This window comes from Numida meleagris, chromosome 3 (assembly GCF_002078875.1).
Source record: "Numida meleagris isolate 19003 breed g44 Domestic line chromosome 3, NumMel1.0, whole genome shotgun sequence".
In the NCBI taxonomy this organism is placed as follows: domain Eukaryota; kingdom Metazoa; phylum Chordata; class Aves; order Galliformes; family Numididae; genus Numida; species Numida meleagris.
In genome coordinates this window covers 82,491,957-82,507,560 of record NC_034411.1, presented here as the reverse complement: position 1 = coordinate 82,507,560, position 15,604 = coordinate 82,491,957, and the positions used below count along the sequence as shown (strand labels likewise).

General features: G+C 44.6%; 1 protein-coding gene across 1 annotated transcript in view; it reads right to left on the bottom strand.

Annotated features, from left to right (window-relative positions):
• Positions 1–183, bottom strand: part of OGFRL1 (opioid growth factor receptor like 1) — an 80,086-nt gene extending 79,903 nt beyond the window's left edge. Inside the window, exon 1 of the mRNA XM_021393178.1 lies at positions 1–183. This exon is cut by the window's left edge and continues 67 nt beyond it. Within this exon, the coding sequence (XP_021248853.1) occupies positions 1–155 (155 nt within the window). The 5' untranslated portion in view covers positions 156–183.

Sequence of the window (15,604 nt, the reverse complement as noted above, 5' to 3'; positions counted from 1 at the left end):
CCGCCCCGCCCCGCCCCACCGGCCTCCTCCGGGCCCCGCCACGGAGGCGGGGAAGGGGCGGAGGAGGCGAGGCGAGGCGCGGCCGGGCAGCGCATTGTCCTCTCCCGGAGCGTCCTTCCCGGTGGGACCGGCCCAGCTCCTCCTTCACCCGCCATGTTCTTTGTTCCCCCCGCCGCCGAACCCCCGTCGCTCCCGGGCCGCCCCGGCCGCAGGTGCCCGCCCCCGCCCGGAGCCCGAGCACCGCCTCCCCGCGCCGGAGGGGATTCCGTCCCGCTCCGCCAATCGGCTCGGGGGAAAGGGGCAGCCCGGCCAATGGGGCGCCGGGGAGCGGCGAGAGTCCCGCGGGGAGAGCCAATGGGACGGGTGGGTCCGCCTTCCCGCCGGTCCGCGGCGCCTGGGGGCAGCGGTGCAGCCCTCGCTTAGCGTGGGCTCGCGGAATCGTGGCACGGAGGAGCCCAGGCCCCGCAGAGCGTGGTGGCCCCCGTGAGCGCCCCGATGCCCCGTGCCTCCCTCGCTGGGCCCTCACACACTGTGCTGCTTCCTGTAAGTTGCTTTCCGTGAGATTGGATGGGAAGGAGGTGAGAAGAACCGGCGTCTGGAGAAAAACAGGGTGACAGCTGTGCTGGGATGGGGAGAGAGAAGTTGGTGCGGACTGGAGCAGTCTGACAAACTGAGAATATTTGTGTGTAATCGTTGTCTCTGCCAGTGATAAAAGCCTCCTTTGATGGGTTTTTGCCTCAGCTTTGGAGTCTGGGGAACATAAAGATTCTGCTCCTGGAGCTTCCTTCTGTGAGGGATCTTCCCTGTGTGACATTGTCCTTCAGCTAGTTTCTTGTTGCATTTTATCTCACTTCCCACTAACTTCCACATGTTTAATTACATTTTCCACATAAATTTGCTCTAAGCCCTTAGTGACTGCCAGCGGCAGAGCAAAAATTCTGTTTCTTAGTTGTGTACTCCCCCAAATCCCTCCTGCAACAGCCAGGTCCAGCTTCCTGACACCTGGATGAAAGACGACCCCCTTTAGAGCAGACCCACAGGTGGCATGCAGCGGCAGTATGAGCTGCTACGGACGGAGTGCTGGTAGTTGGCCACATTCCTGCTCACAAAGTGTTCCCAATGTAAGAACAACATTCTGTAAGCCTCTTGCACAGGGAGAGGGTTTCTGTCAGCTCGGAGCAGGGATGGCACTGCTGCTTGGCCGCAGTGATATCTGCGCAGACGGTGGCACCCAGCTGGGTCCCTCTGGAGCTGGGAGAGCACTGTTTCACACTCCACATAGCTTGGTAAATGTATGAGGTTCAGTTACATATGTAAGTTGTGCAGGGTTATGTTTACTGAATGTTTTCAGTCTCGCTTTATTACTGTAATATCTATGAGGGAAAGCCATTACAGTCTGCAAATGAAATGCACTCTGAGTTAGGAAAAAAAAAAACAACTGCATACTTTGTTATGGGCATGTTTCTCACAAATGCAGTAAGTAAATGGTGTCCTTGTAGTGATTAATAGAGAAGCCATTCAGAGCTCTTGTGGGGGCTGGGCTTTTTTTAATTACAAAGATAACTTCCTCATGCAACCCATTGCTCAGAGACATGACAACTGTGTTTTACTCACTTTCATTGCTGTACTGAGATGAAGAAGTGTTGATATATTCTCCCCAGAGGTCATCAGAAACACAAACAAGGTTCTGGACCTAATGCATACATAACAGACTGGTGGATGAGGTCTGGGGTTTATTGTACTGTAAGGGAAGCTGAACAGAAGGGAAGGAGGAGATTAAACAAGACATTTGGAAATCAGAGTAACCTACCCTACATGGCATCTGATTTGTGGCATAGCTGCTGTGTGGGAGGCTAGCAAAAAGAAAAAGCACAGTCTTTTATTGTGTTTTTTTTAATGAAGGAAATACACACTGGAACATTAAGGGCAAAACCAGTGATACCTTGTTGCCTCTTTTGATCCAAGATCATGAAATGTGGCTCGAATCCCTTTTGAGAGAGTACTCATGACCTTAAAGGTTATTTCCATCAGAAAGTTAAGGGTAGTGTTGGGAACATCATGGACAGAGTGCTGTTTCCCTGTAGAAGACCACACCTTCTTCAATACTCATTCATTATTCCCAGCTTCTTCCCACCCTGTTTTCTACCAGCAAGATTTCTCAAGTTTCTCTCAGGGCAGCAATTCCCATCCTTCCCTTGCAGGTGTGACTGCTCTTCTCTGCCTCGTCTCTGGCTGTTTCCATTGCAAACCAATCCCCTTCCAAGAAAACACATTTTATCTGATGTTCTGCTTCTGAGCACCATGGCTACATAGCCTGGACTTTTGGAAGGAACTGTTACACTGCCTTTCTTACTCCAAAAGGGAATGTGTATGCTGAAAATGATACACAGGTAGGCACTCCTCCAGGCAATGCATTTTGGCAATACAACATGACTTACTGCACAGTTTAGCTTTCAGAACAGCTCCAGTCTCTCGGTCTCATAGTGTCTAGCCTGAGAGGAACTGGTGTGGGTTGGTCAACAGTAGAGCCATAATGAATCTGCGAAGTGAATAACACTAAGGTTGTGTAGTTCTGCAGTTTCATTTCTGATGGAAACAATAACTCAGAAAAAGAACGTAGCATTCCAAACTTCATTTTCTTCTCCATATAAGTGATGGCTTCTCATCTGCAGGAGATTTAATGTGAATATGTACCTTTTGGTTGAGAGGGGTTAGATCTTTGCCCTCCACTAGTGTATGCAGTGCTAGACACGGCAATGGATTTGTTCAAAAGCATCAGTTTTCTCAAGTATTCTCACTGGTAAATAGAGCAGCAGGAGATGTCCAATTTCATAGTTCTGTCATGCTCATGATGAGTTACAGTTAGGGAGCAGTGTACTATGCATTGTATAGCCTTCAAAAAAGATTATCAGAGTAACAGGAGTGTTGTCTTGCACTTTTGTTGCTGTTGCTCAAAGCAAAATTAAAACCAATTAGAAAATGCTACTTAGCAATTTAATAAAAAGTGAGTTTTTAACTCCAGGTCTCAACTGCAAAGGTATTTCTCTTGACGTATTCATGAAGATTCAAGTTGATGCCCCATTGGGATGCCTATAATATCCCCAGTTACCATATTCTCTCCCCGTGAGAGAATATGTCTCCGTTGTATGTCTCCATACAACATTGTATTAGAATATGTGCTAGCAAAAAAAGAGTGAAGTTCCCTAACAATATGATGTATTGACAGCAAAGGCATATGCTTGCTACCACTGGTAGGATTGGCTGAGCAGTGCAACAATCTTCTTAAGCTGCAGAACCAAACTTTTGGTCTGCTCAGAGCCACACTTGTTCAACAGATCTCACATGAATGAGGTACAGAATCATAGAATATCCCAAGCTGGATTGTCCATCTAGCCCCAAATCTATGATCTAAATTGCAGAGGAGTGAAGACAGCTGAACAACAGACATGGATTGGGGAAAGAACACAAGAACATAGAGACTGTTAGGAATGCAATAAGCAGAGCCATCACCCATCAGCTATCTTGCTGCTGATGCTTGTTTTGTCCTGTGCACGCTTCATTTGCTCTGTTCTGGATAACCAGAGATCTGTGCTCTGGTGCATCCAGGAATAACAATAATATTCATTTTTCCCATTTGAGGAAAGAAATTTAAGAAAACAGTTGTTCTTTTTCTAAGAAGAAACCTTAATAAGAATGATACCAATAGGTTATATCAGCAATAAAACGGAATTAAACCATAACAGTCATAATTACAGAGAGAAGAAGGTAAGTGGGGATATTATGGGCATCCCCATGGGACATCAACTTGAATCTTGACGAATACATCAAGATAAATTTCCACCATCCTCTCCTCCAAATAATAATTCAAATGTAAAATGGTAATTTTCTGTTTCCCTTCCCAACTTAAATTTTATTGTTTACATAGAAAGTAACAAGATCTTCTCAGATATCTTTCACTCTTTTTCCTCCTCTTTTTTTCTTTTCCCAAGAAAAAAATCCAGGCTTGCAAAGCTGATGGACAGCTTTCTATCAAGGATAGAGAGGGACTACTGCAGTGTGCATTCAGTGCTCAGTCTGGATACAGGTTTGGTGACTTACATGTCTGAAAGTTGGCAGGAGCTGAGTTCACACAGAACAACAACAAGAAAAATAAGTGTTCTGGTATAGCTAGTGTGCTGTATACTAAGGGATCACTTTCCGTTCCAGAGAAATGCTGTGGTTGAAAAAGCTGGGAGAAAAAAGATAATTATAGTGGATTCTCAAAAGATGCAGAAACTCTGTATGCTTTCAGGTCGTGTTATAAACTCTTTGCAATCCCCATTTGAAAGAACAAAAACCTAAGTGCGCAGTGAGCAAATGCACGTACAGCTCTAGGCCTGGGAGCTTCAGTGGCTCTGCTCACTGCACAGTAAGTATTGCAGCTCTGCTTTTGTCCCCGCTTGGCAGCTCTGGAACAGGGTAAAGATTTTCCAGCAGTTGTTTTGAATTGTGTTCCGCTATTGTCTGATAGCATCGTTAGCTGAAACCTTAGCCATGAAGTCAAAGGGAAGCCAGGCATGAGGGCAATCTTGCGTACTGAAGGCCAACAATAAGGGCAGCATGACTTTGAGTCGCTGTTTGAAGAACGAAGGGCCTTGCTGGGCCGCTCCTATACCTGAGATTGCGGTCCTTGTGCCACTAATCCAACAGCATTACTGTGGAGTTAAAATAGCAGCAGCAGCCTGGGTGTGACTTCTTAACTTGTCTTGCCAAAGGCAACGGGACAGTTCAGTTACTGCCGTTTCGTTTTAGTAATGAGCAAGAGAATCTAGCACTCAAATGTGAACAATTAGATTATAACTAGAGTAAATGTCTCTGAAGACATAGAAACGTTCTCCTGATACAAGATCTTATGTATTTATTTCAACTCAAAACAAACTGTGTTTGTAATATAAGAGAACAGTAGAAGCCTATAGCTCTTCGCACCTTTTACCAGACCAGAAAATATGAAAAATGTAACTTCTTGACAAATTGACATTTGGAGTAGAGGTGGCTACAGAAGCAAAAGAAGAGAGAACGTGAAACACGATATCACAAGAACTGGGATTTGCTCGTTTTTAGACTGCCATAAACATGCTCAGCTTTGCCGAGTTGAGACTCAGATGGTGTCAGGGACAGTTACAGGCAGCAGCAAGCGGATATGCTCGGAGCGTTGCCCTTTCCCTGCTATGCACTTTTCTCACATGTGTAATTTTAGCATACGTGCTGTGCACAAGCTCTGAGGGATCAGTGCCCTCTGTATGCTGGGGAGGTGCCACTGAACATCAAACAGCACAAACTAATAATTCTGCATTGCAATGCAAGCTGCTCAGTTCTCACTTACTTATCAAATGAGTTTCATAAGATTTCTCTTCTCTAGCTGAATGGCTGGGACAAGAAAGCGAAGTAATTAGTCCGCAGCCTTTGCCTTTGCCTGAGACTGCTTTTCTCATGGACTAAACATCTTCTTCTTTGCCAAAACATGCTGTCAAGCTCTTTCCATGCTGTTCGTTAAAACATTCTTACAGTAAACACAGTTTGAGGAGCGAACAAGTAGCACCACAATATGTTATTGCATTATTGCTTTGGTAATGTTAATTCACTGAATATGTCATTTGTGTTCAGCATGTTATTTCCTACAGTAAATTACCAGTAAAAGCTGGCATTAACATTTTTCTTACAGTTTAGCTGGTAGAATGTAATTAAAGATTGTATCGTGTGGTGACAAAAAAGAGTTGAATTAGAGGCCATAACTGTAATTCTCACATTTCATAACATGTGAGTGCTTGATGTTACGGCTTTCTTTCAATGTAGCTTTCATAAACAATTTTCTTCAAAAACTAGAGCAGAAAGCCCCCAGATGATCATGGTGATACTTGTATGATACTGGCACATAGGAGGGGAAGCCTTTAGGTTCCCCACAGGAACCGCAGCCACTTGAAGCAGCGTGCTTGCTTACAGCAGCAGCTCATTCTCCTTATGTGGACCAGCACAAGAAGAGCTCTGTCATGATATGGAGCACTGATAAATCCAGGACACTCTGCTCAGTGGATCGCAGAGGTAATGGCAACCACACAAGGTTTAGAAAGTTCAGGTATCGCTCCAGGATCCAGCACACTATTTCACAGCGTCTCTTCCACACATTCCTCTGCAGTGTGATCCATTTAGCCACAGCACTGCCCACCCGCCCTGCCTGCTGCCCCACATCTGCCTCACTCCTTCCATTTCCTGTCTTTCTGTGAAGTTCTGTGAGATCTGCTGATGCAAGATGGTACTGCAGGGGCAGGTGTTCTTCCCAAAGACTGTCTATGGGAGGGAATGAGCTAGGGATAGGAACAAATCTGCCTTGTGGAGCAACTGGCACCAAGAATGAGTGAAACCAAAGATGCAAAATCCATATCCACGCTTAGACCTGCAGAACTGGTAATGAACCAGTTCTTCAGGTCTCAGTAGCAGCAATGGCAGAGGTGCTGAATTTCTGTGCGCCTTTCAGCGTCCACAAGAGAAGATAAGCTCTATGGGCAATTGCATGCTTTCAAGTTAATCATTAGAAAGAAAAGTTCTGGTACTTTTCACTCGTGTTGGCTTGCTAGGTGTGTCTGGTGGCTCTCAGACACTAAAGGACCCGCAAAGAGGCGAGGTTGTGTGCCTGTGCTTAGAAGGAAGCTGCAACCAGTGCTGCTCAGAGCTTATCCCAGCTCTTCCCCACATCCCACCCTCATCCCCACTTTCCATTCCTGTCTCTTGTGTCCCGTCCTTGTATGCGGTTGCTGGAGGATTCCTTTTGCTGGGATTTCAGCCAGAGCAGCTCTTCCAATCCAGAGCAATATGCCTGATTATCATAACTTTCGCAGTCATTTCTGGGCACATTTCACAAGTGCACTAAGCTGGATGCAGCAGAACAGCTGGGTGACTCCTGTGGCACACAGTGCTGCCTGAGCTGGGACTCCCATCTCCTAGAAACTGGAGCTGCGTTAAAATGTACTACTCAAAAAATGAAGCCTAGAAACTTTGTAATATAGAGATTAGAATGTGAACTGTATTTCTTTTTCCGTCAGCTGAATAATTTAATACCTGTGTTTGTTCAGCAAGGCTGTGAATGGGATGATGTGGAAAGAACTTGGGGTGACACGTGCATCAGGTCATCGTGTTCCTCACTGCTCCTGGGTGGATCCCTCAACAGCAAGACAGCATGCTGAAAGGCAGTGCTGATAAAATGACTGCTGCTGAACAGTTTCTAGCAGCTACAGGATCACAGAATCACAGAACTGTAGGGGCTGGAAGGGACCTCTAGAGATTATCTAGTCCAACACCCCTGCCAAAGCAGGCATAATCTGAAATCTGTTTTATTAATTAAATCGTTTCAGCAAGTACTCCAATGGCTGAAACGTGTCTCTCTTAAGTGAGATTAAAAAAAACATGAAAAAAGTTTGTCTAGCATGCCTCAACCCAAATTTCCCGTAAAGGATACAGCTTGTTATTTTTCAAAATACGTAAAATATATTTTCTTTATATCTTGACTTATGGCCCATGGGAACAATTTGAAAACTGAAACATGCAAGAAGAAAGGGGAAAAATAACTGGACTACACAGAAGGAGCTTGCAAATCCTGAATATATCATCTTTCCTATGAAAGAAGAGATCAGAAGGTATTTGGGCAGATTTTCCCCAAAAGGAATGCATACTTATAAAGAATATTTGCTTAAACGTTTGTCATTTTTCGAAGATATTTATCAAGCTAAATGACACGCAAAAAGAAATAAAGCTTGCCTTAACATGTCCAAAGCAAAATGGAATTGGAATAAAGCAACACGGGGATGTCTGCCCGTGGAACAAATCCAGCTCAGCCACTGGCAACAAATAAAATCGGCGTGGTTTGTTGTTTGGAGCCTGGGTATTGGTGCCAGGGTACAGTGCGTGGCTTTGACCCACTCTCCTCATCCTTTCCTGTGCAGTTTTTGGAGGGGAACTTGTGGACAGCCCATTGCTGTCCTTCCTGTGCTGGAGAGCATTTCCCAGGCTGTTCCTAAACCTTTATTCCACCTCATTTTTGAGACAGAGCACCAGCATCCTTTCTCAGGTGTCTCCTTGACAGCCCACTTCCAGCAGCCACAGGCGTGACCGTGTTTGCCGTGACAGCTTGCCAAGGCAGGCCTGGCATTTCAGTGACAACTCACTGCAGGTAAGTGCACACTGCTGGACACAGCTGCTTGGCTGGGCAGTGAGCCGTGCCTTGGCATAGCTGGCACACAGCAGAGATGCACCGGGCCCCATAAGAGCAGACGGATCACCTATTTTCTTCCAGACATTCAGGCTCCAAATCTGTGCCATGTCCCCACCCCAGCTTCACAGATACCTTCAGATGAAGTCTCCCATGAGATTTCTTCTCCTGCCTGGTAGGACCAGCTCCTAACTCAGCTATCTACATTTCATAGTTAGTTCCTGAAAAAAATTATGTCGTCTGGAGTTTAAGACCAAATCCTGAAATCGAGGGAAAAAAAATCCCAAGCAACAAAAGCCCAGCAGGTGTAGCTAAAGCAAGATGGAGATCCGCGGGCTCTGAGAACTGGAGCATACTCCTCAACCAGTTGCCAGAGGCGTGCTCTCAGGCTGCTGGCGGGCTCTTCCCATTGAGCTTTCCATCAGTTCTGGAGACCCAAGCCTGCCTTTCACAAGAGACAATACAGAGAAGATGATGAATTTCTGTTTCCAGCTACAACAGAAATTTTCTCTGCACTTCTGACAACTATCTGCAATATCATCACTCCAGCAAGACAAATGGAGATAATAGTTCCCTATCTCAATAGAAAGGTTGGGTCTACATTTAGTGGCTGTTTTTATGAAACACTTCAGCATTCTTGGGCAGGAGGCTTTATGTTAATACTTCTGGCTATCACTGTTGTCTCCTTAGGGATGAGGAAAGTCCGCACCAATATTCAGGATAGGAATAGCAACAGAGGATTGATACCGCAGCACTGTGTGGGACAGGTGAGGTGAATGCCATCTCTCTTTGGTTTGCCTTCATAAATCGCCTCCCTCTCTTTTTTCTTTTAACAGATTTTCATAAGGAATAGTGATTTTCACCATGCATAAAACGGGTGAACTATCTTCCGTAACTGGTGCTGCATCCAGGAAGGTCCAGTTGTTAAAATCAACTGGTAAGAGTTTTCAGGCCATCATTTCCTCTCAACGGAAAGGACTTCAGGTGTCATGCCTAAGTTTTGATCCACAATGGCAAGAAAATTGCTAAGCGACTTTCTATGTATTTGTTTCTATGGCTTTAGGCAATTTTCATTTCAGGAAAATCGACATCGTACACATAGCCACACAAAATGCCTAGTGGAGTTCAGCTAAAGAAAAGTGTTATTATACCATAATAAAAAGGTAGGATAACTTTGCTGTTTGGCAAATCACTGTCTGGCAGTGCGGGAACACTGTGGGTGCCTGGAATTCACTTCTATTGTCTCCAATATGAATTGCTTTGAAAAAGGTCACATGAGGAGGAAAGGAAGTTTTGATTTTCACATGCCTGTTATTGCTAAGGAAACCACTTCCTTGGTATTCACATATTCAGCATGTCTCCAGTTCTGGCTCTCTGACAAATAACATTGTGCTACTTCATCAAGTAACAAAGAGGGGCGGGGAATGCTGTTAGATAACTTGACGTGTTCTAAACACCCGTACAGCTTTTGTAGGACTGCCCAACTTCAAGGACACTCCATAAGAGCATGCAGGGGCCTTTGTTAGCTGCAAGTGACATTCCTGAAGTTCAGAAGCACATAAAAAAGGCTCTGGCCTACGTCTAACCATGCTCAGGTATTTCTGAGGTTTACAGGGTTGCAGCAATGGCAATGACCTTACACTATTGCAGATGCTGAGGAACCACTTTTCTAACACAAAACTGCCTGAATTATTTTCTTGGCAAAATTTATTCTAGCCTTCAGACATATCTTTGCCTATCTTTTTAGACATTCAGATATCAGAATCCGATTAGGAAAACATGTTACCTGCTAATTTTATTGAAAGCACTTGCACTTGAACTTTGGGTCCATGGGACTTTCCCCATTTTTCTGAATTCTAAAACAAACAAGGAAACAACTGGAAGAACAAGCTACAATTGGTGAGGACAGAGTTTTGGTGCTTTTTATTTTAAGAGGAATGAAGCAAATTTTCTTTGATGTAACATATTTGCAGATCTCAATCTTGAAAAAAAAAAAGTATGATACGTGGGCTTATTTCTGCTTTAGAAGAAGTCTAGAGTGCTTCAGGCTGTGAGTTCCACAGTAAAAACACAATAGTTACTGAGATTACTGGGAGCAAGCACAAGGCACACACAAATCACAGGAATTGAACAGCTAAAACCCTGCTCAATTTACTGAGAGGCTACTATGCTTCTGGTATGTCAAGATCTATTTGTCTAAGTGTTATTGGGAAAAACAACATAATGCAGTGCACTGAGCCCGGGATGCAAGGCCAGGAATCAATATTCCTGGATCTGATAAATGTTTCTGGATATGATAAATGTTTATAAAGATCTAAAGGGAGGTGGGAGGCAAATGGATGAGGCCAGGCTCTTCTCGGTTGTGTGTAGCAATAGAACAAGGAGCAATGGCCTAAAACCTGAACATAAGAAGTTCCATACTAACATGCGGAAGAACTTCTTTACAGTAAGGGTGACGGAGCACTGGAACAAGTTGCCCAGAGAGGTTGTGGAGTCTCCTTCTGTGGAGATATTCAAGACCCGTCTGGATGCCTACCTGTGTGACCCACTGTAGGGTACCTGCTTTAGCAGGGGGGTTGAACTCAGTGATCTCTTGAGGTCCCTTCCAACCCCTGTGATTCTGTGATTCTGATCTTGGCCCTGCCTCAGATGCACACGGTGACCCTGGAGTAGCAGCCTCACTCCCTACACGCTCACCAGAGCAGCACCATGACTTATCTGCTTCACTGAGGAGCTGGGCAGTCAACTCCCAGATTCTGCATGCTTGTCTGACAATGTGAATGATTTCATAAATATTACTATTACACGCAAGACCTCTTGTCCCCCAGAAAACATGCACCATGTACCTCGGATCTGAGGCATCAGACCTGTGCTCTGGCACCAGCCCTTAGGCCCAGCCCCATGGGGATCGCAGACGCAGCCTGCTGGCAGCACAGAAGCCAGCCAGGTGCTCACCACCACCAGGGCCTTGCTTTAGTCCTTCTTAAATATGTTAAAACTAAGGTGTTTAAGAAATGGTCTAGCTCTTCTCTCGCACAGAATGGCCTCATTACCACTCTGCCAGTGGCAGGGACACAGCCCACTTCCTCAAAAGTAAATGGCTTAATGCCGAAATAACAGAGAGAAAGACCTATGGGCTGCTTATTTAGAAAGAAAAGTTAGATGGCTTAAAATGCTTAAACACATGCTGGAGTTCATCTCCTACTGATTTTTCCCTAGTATTTTCATCTCTGAACCATTATCCTCCTAGGTGCTTAAATGGGCCATACTCATTCCAAGGAGCTCTAAGGGGTCACCTGAGGTGAGACAGAAGAAGCAAAACCCCCGAAGTAAAGCCACAAGAACGTTTTTTAGTTAGTTTGTTTGCTTTTAAACAGAACAAGTTATCTCCTGTAATACAGGAAAGGGGAGAAGTATTGGCCATATCCCCTTTCCATGAAATAAATGAATTCCAGGCACAGAGGACGTGAGAGTACTCATGACCCAGGAACCTCATTCTTCTCCTGCCCAGAGGAGCAGCAGCTTCTTAATTATTCCAGAAACTGCTTATATGCGAACATTTTGAAAGTGCTGAGAAAAAGCAAATGCTAAAACCGTAAGGTCTACATTTAGTGCTGCAAGTAGTTTTGCACTCATTAGTACTTGCAGAAATTAATCCAGCCAGCACCCCTCGTGGCCCCGGCATCCCTGCCATCAGCCAGCCTCACGGTTCTGTTGCAGTACAGTTGTTATTGCAGACTGGTTGGCTGGTGACCCAAACCTATACAAGGCTTTGCAAATCACCAGAAAAATCATGAAATCCTCGCTGTGGTCAGCAGGGAGCCAGCAGGGAAGGAAGGGAGTGCTCTGGGCCGATGCTGGGTTGCTAAGCACAGGGACTGCTATGCCAGGGAGGCAGGACAGGACCAGGCCATCAGGCAGGGAGCATCTGAGCCCTCAATGAGCTGCACGCTGCTGTGCCTTTACATAGCTTACGCACATTTACATAGCTTACACTGGAAGAAAGCACTAGCAGGGAAGGGTCAAAAGTGCAGAGCTTGAGAGCTAAAGCCCATGCTGACTGCACAGTAGCTGATAATGTCCTCAGCAGAAAAGCACTTAGCGGAGGAACTGCAAGAAAACCAGGATCGCACCAGCCAAGGAGAATTTCAAAGGCCAAAAGGCAAGAATGTTAAAAATATCTCCAAATAAAATCCACGTGACCTGGTCCAGCAAAGCTCCTTTGCACAAAGGCTGCGGGGTACAGATATGCCCCCAGTAAGCTGGGAGCGAGGAGCACACTGGAAAGGAAAACAAGATTCCCCTCAATCTTAGTTTATATGTCTAAAAAAAAATGAGCTTTTTCTCACCCTTATCTGCATGATCTCAGACTCCTTCATGTGACTCACTTGACACCTACTTATTTCCTAGTGCACATATTTAACAGTTTCCCTCAGCATCTTCCTCACTTGGATGGTCCTCGAGGCCGGAGCTCTGTCCTTCCCCAGTCACTACCCGCACCACACTCTGTCCCATGTACTTCCCTCTCCTTAGTGAAGGCAGAGTGCTCACAGAGATGCTGGCTGTGGCCAGGCCAGCCCATGTCTGCTTTCACTTCCTCCTGTAGAATCACAGACGTCAGTGACTGTGCTTTAATTCAGACTGATGTAACCAAGAATGAAATCTGTCCTATAGCAGATATTTATCAAAGCATATCAAAAAAGAACCATACCAGAAGAAAAACAAGCAAAAGAGAATGCCATTAAACTTTGCCAAGATAGATTTCAAAGTCAGTGAAAACCATCCGAGACCGAGCTAAAATATACAACAAAGTAGCACCCTGAAAAAAAAAATGAAAAAAAAAAATTCCAAGCAGCAATGTCCTAGAGATCCCACTGAACATTTGTAATTATTTAGAACTAGCAAAGATTAAGAAGGAAAGCTTGCACAGAACTAACAACACACGAGTAAAGTCAGTGCTCACTGCTGGGCTGCTTTAGCCAACACCTTCACTGTGGTATGCACACCCATCGCGGCTCCCTGCTTGGGCCAGGAGCTGTGTCTGCACAGCAGGAAGGAGGAAAAGGAACAACACATGCAACTGGCTTTATGGACGATATAAAATAACGGGACGCCGCACTTTAATTAGATAATTAAAACTCTGTTGCTGCTTTGCTACATGCCAAGGACACTCAGTTTCTTGGCAACAGGCCTCTAATTTTCCTTCTTTGATATCCAGGTCACAGCCATTTGAATTAGAGGCTCGTTTCCAGCAGCAGAGCCGAACAATGGCACACAGCTCTCTGTCCTAGTGGAAGCTTTACCCCAAAGTTCAGTGCCTTTCAACTAAATACTGTCTGTATCTGCACTTATAAAAACTGTTAAAGCCCTTATGAAGGGGAATATCACAATATTCGCAAAATTCAGAAACATATTCAAAAATTAGATAGAGCTGTACAATACCGGCAACTTCTCACATCAGCAGCAGTTAAGTCTGTCTTGTTCCAGGTGAAGAATGTGACTGACAGTGTAAAGAGGGAGAGAAGGAAAGCACCTGTTCCATCCCTGGCTCTCCAGTTACTTCAAAAATTAGGTCTACCCGATCCCTAATCATTTGCTATCACCCCACCTTTTCACGAGGAAGGGGAGTTCTGTGTGCTGGGCAGATTACATGAGGAAATCACCTACATTTCTGCTGGGCTTTGGTTGAGGCAGTCAGCCAGAAGGGAAGCCCACAGCCTTCACCAGAGCTGGTGGAACAAGCTGGACACAGCCTAAGGATGACCAAACATCCCCAAGCAATTCACAAGGCCTCCTCATTCCTAACTATGCCTCAGCTGAAAGGCAGGAGGACACACTTCTTTTTGAAAAGCAGATGCTTTTTTACAAAGGAATACAGAACATACTACTAAGGAGCTGCTAAGAGAACAAATCATACAGCCCAGATGGCAGTCACACTGCTTAATGCACTGCTGGAAGGTGCCCAGCTAGCCTGGTGATGAGTGACAGAAGAACCTATAGAGAATAATGCTCTTTGTTAAGTGCCAGCTATTTATTACATTATATTCTGAGAACAGCTGAGGCGAATTAACCACAGTAACCATTTGCTATTCTCTCTGGCAGCCCTGAGATAGTATCTGTACTACTGCTGTGGCTGACGGTACCTTCCGGGCAGATGTGAGCTTGTTCAGAGCAAACCTAAAGCCAACTGCCCAGGTTAGCTTACTCGTCAACAAACCACTCCGCAGGTATATGAGTTTATACCCGCTCCTATGCCACCAATCACTTGGGTTTTGGTCAACTTGGAGCCTGACCAGAACAGGCTTGCACCCACTCAGATGGCGCAACAAGAACAGAGCTGGCTGCCCAGCTGTTGCGTTAGTGGGTGAAGCGTTCACTGACCCAGCTACTGCAAGTAAAGGAAGGGTGACTGGGAACACAGTCTTAAATCTCCCTCTTAAATCAGTCTTAAATCTGATCAAACGCAAGTATAAGACAAGATTTCCGTACTCTTCATAACATCATCCATGCTAGAAACATCCAAGTTGGTTTTTTTTTTTTTTCATTCAAAAGTCACTGAGTATTTTCATTGAAACAAAATTGCAAAGAGATATTTGGCAGAACATACAGAGATCATATTTTCTATTCCCATTCTAAATTTGATCTTACACTAGGGACAGGTGAGTTAAACAAAGTAGAATCTTCACCACAGAATCTGGATTACCTTGATATTCTGGCAGTGAAGCTAAGACAACACAGCTTTGCTCCAGAGAACAGCTTGGCCCTGTAGACTGGTGTAAAAGCAGAAACAAATTTTTACTGAGATGGCTATTTTCCTCTGAAGATGAGCACATCTTAAATACATTTATTGTTTCACAAACAGTGAATGATTTAATGACAGTAGCCATCTTCTGCATTGCCTCCTGAGGAACAAGGTATGCAAGTACTCCACAGTTTTGCACAAGCTGTCTATGCTTGAGCCATCAATGTCCACATTCAGTCATCTGCAACATCTAATAAAACACAGATTAAAGCAGAAGGCGGGTTACAGTCTTGGCAAGCTTACTGTTTTGTATAAGCCAACTCAATAACATGGCTTATTGTAGTCAGGATACAGGTAGAAGTAGTTTTAAAACCTAATTTAATATTTTTTGCTATGTTTATTTGGGTTATCTTATAAAGAGAACATTCCACTGAATGATGGCATGCAATACATACATACCTGGCCCCAAAGGAAACCTACAGCATAGCATCTGCTAAAATCCATTAAACTGTAACACAGTTAAAAAAAAAAAGTCTAGTTAAGTCAGGAAACAAGAAAAAAGAAATATCATTGCACTTTTTTGTTTTTTGGTTTTTTTTTTTTGTATTTAAAAAACACAAAAT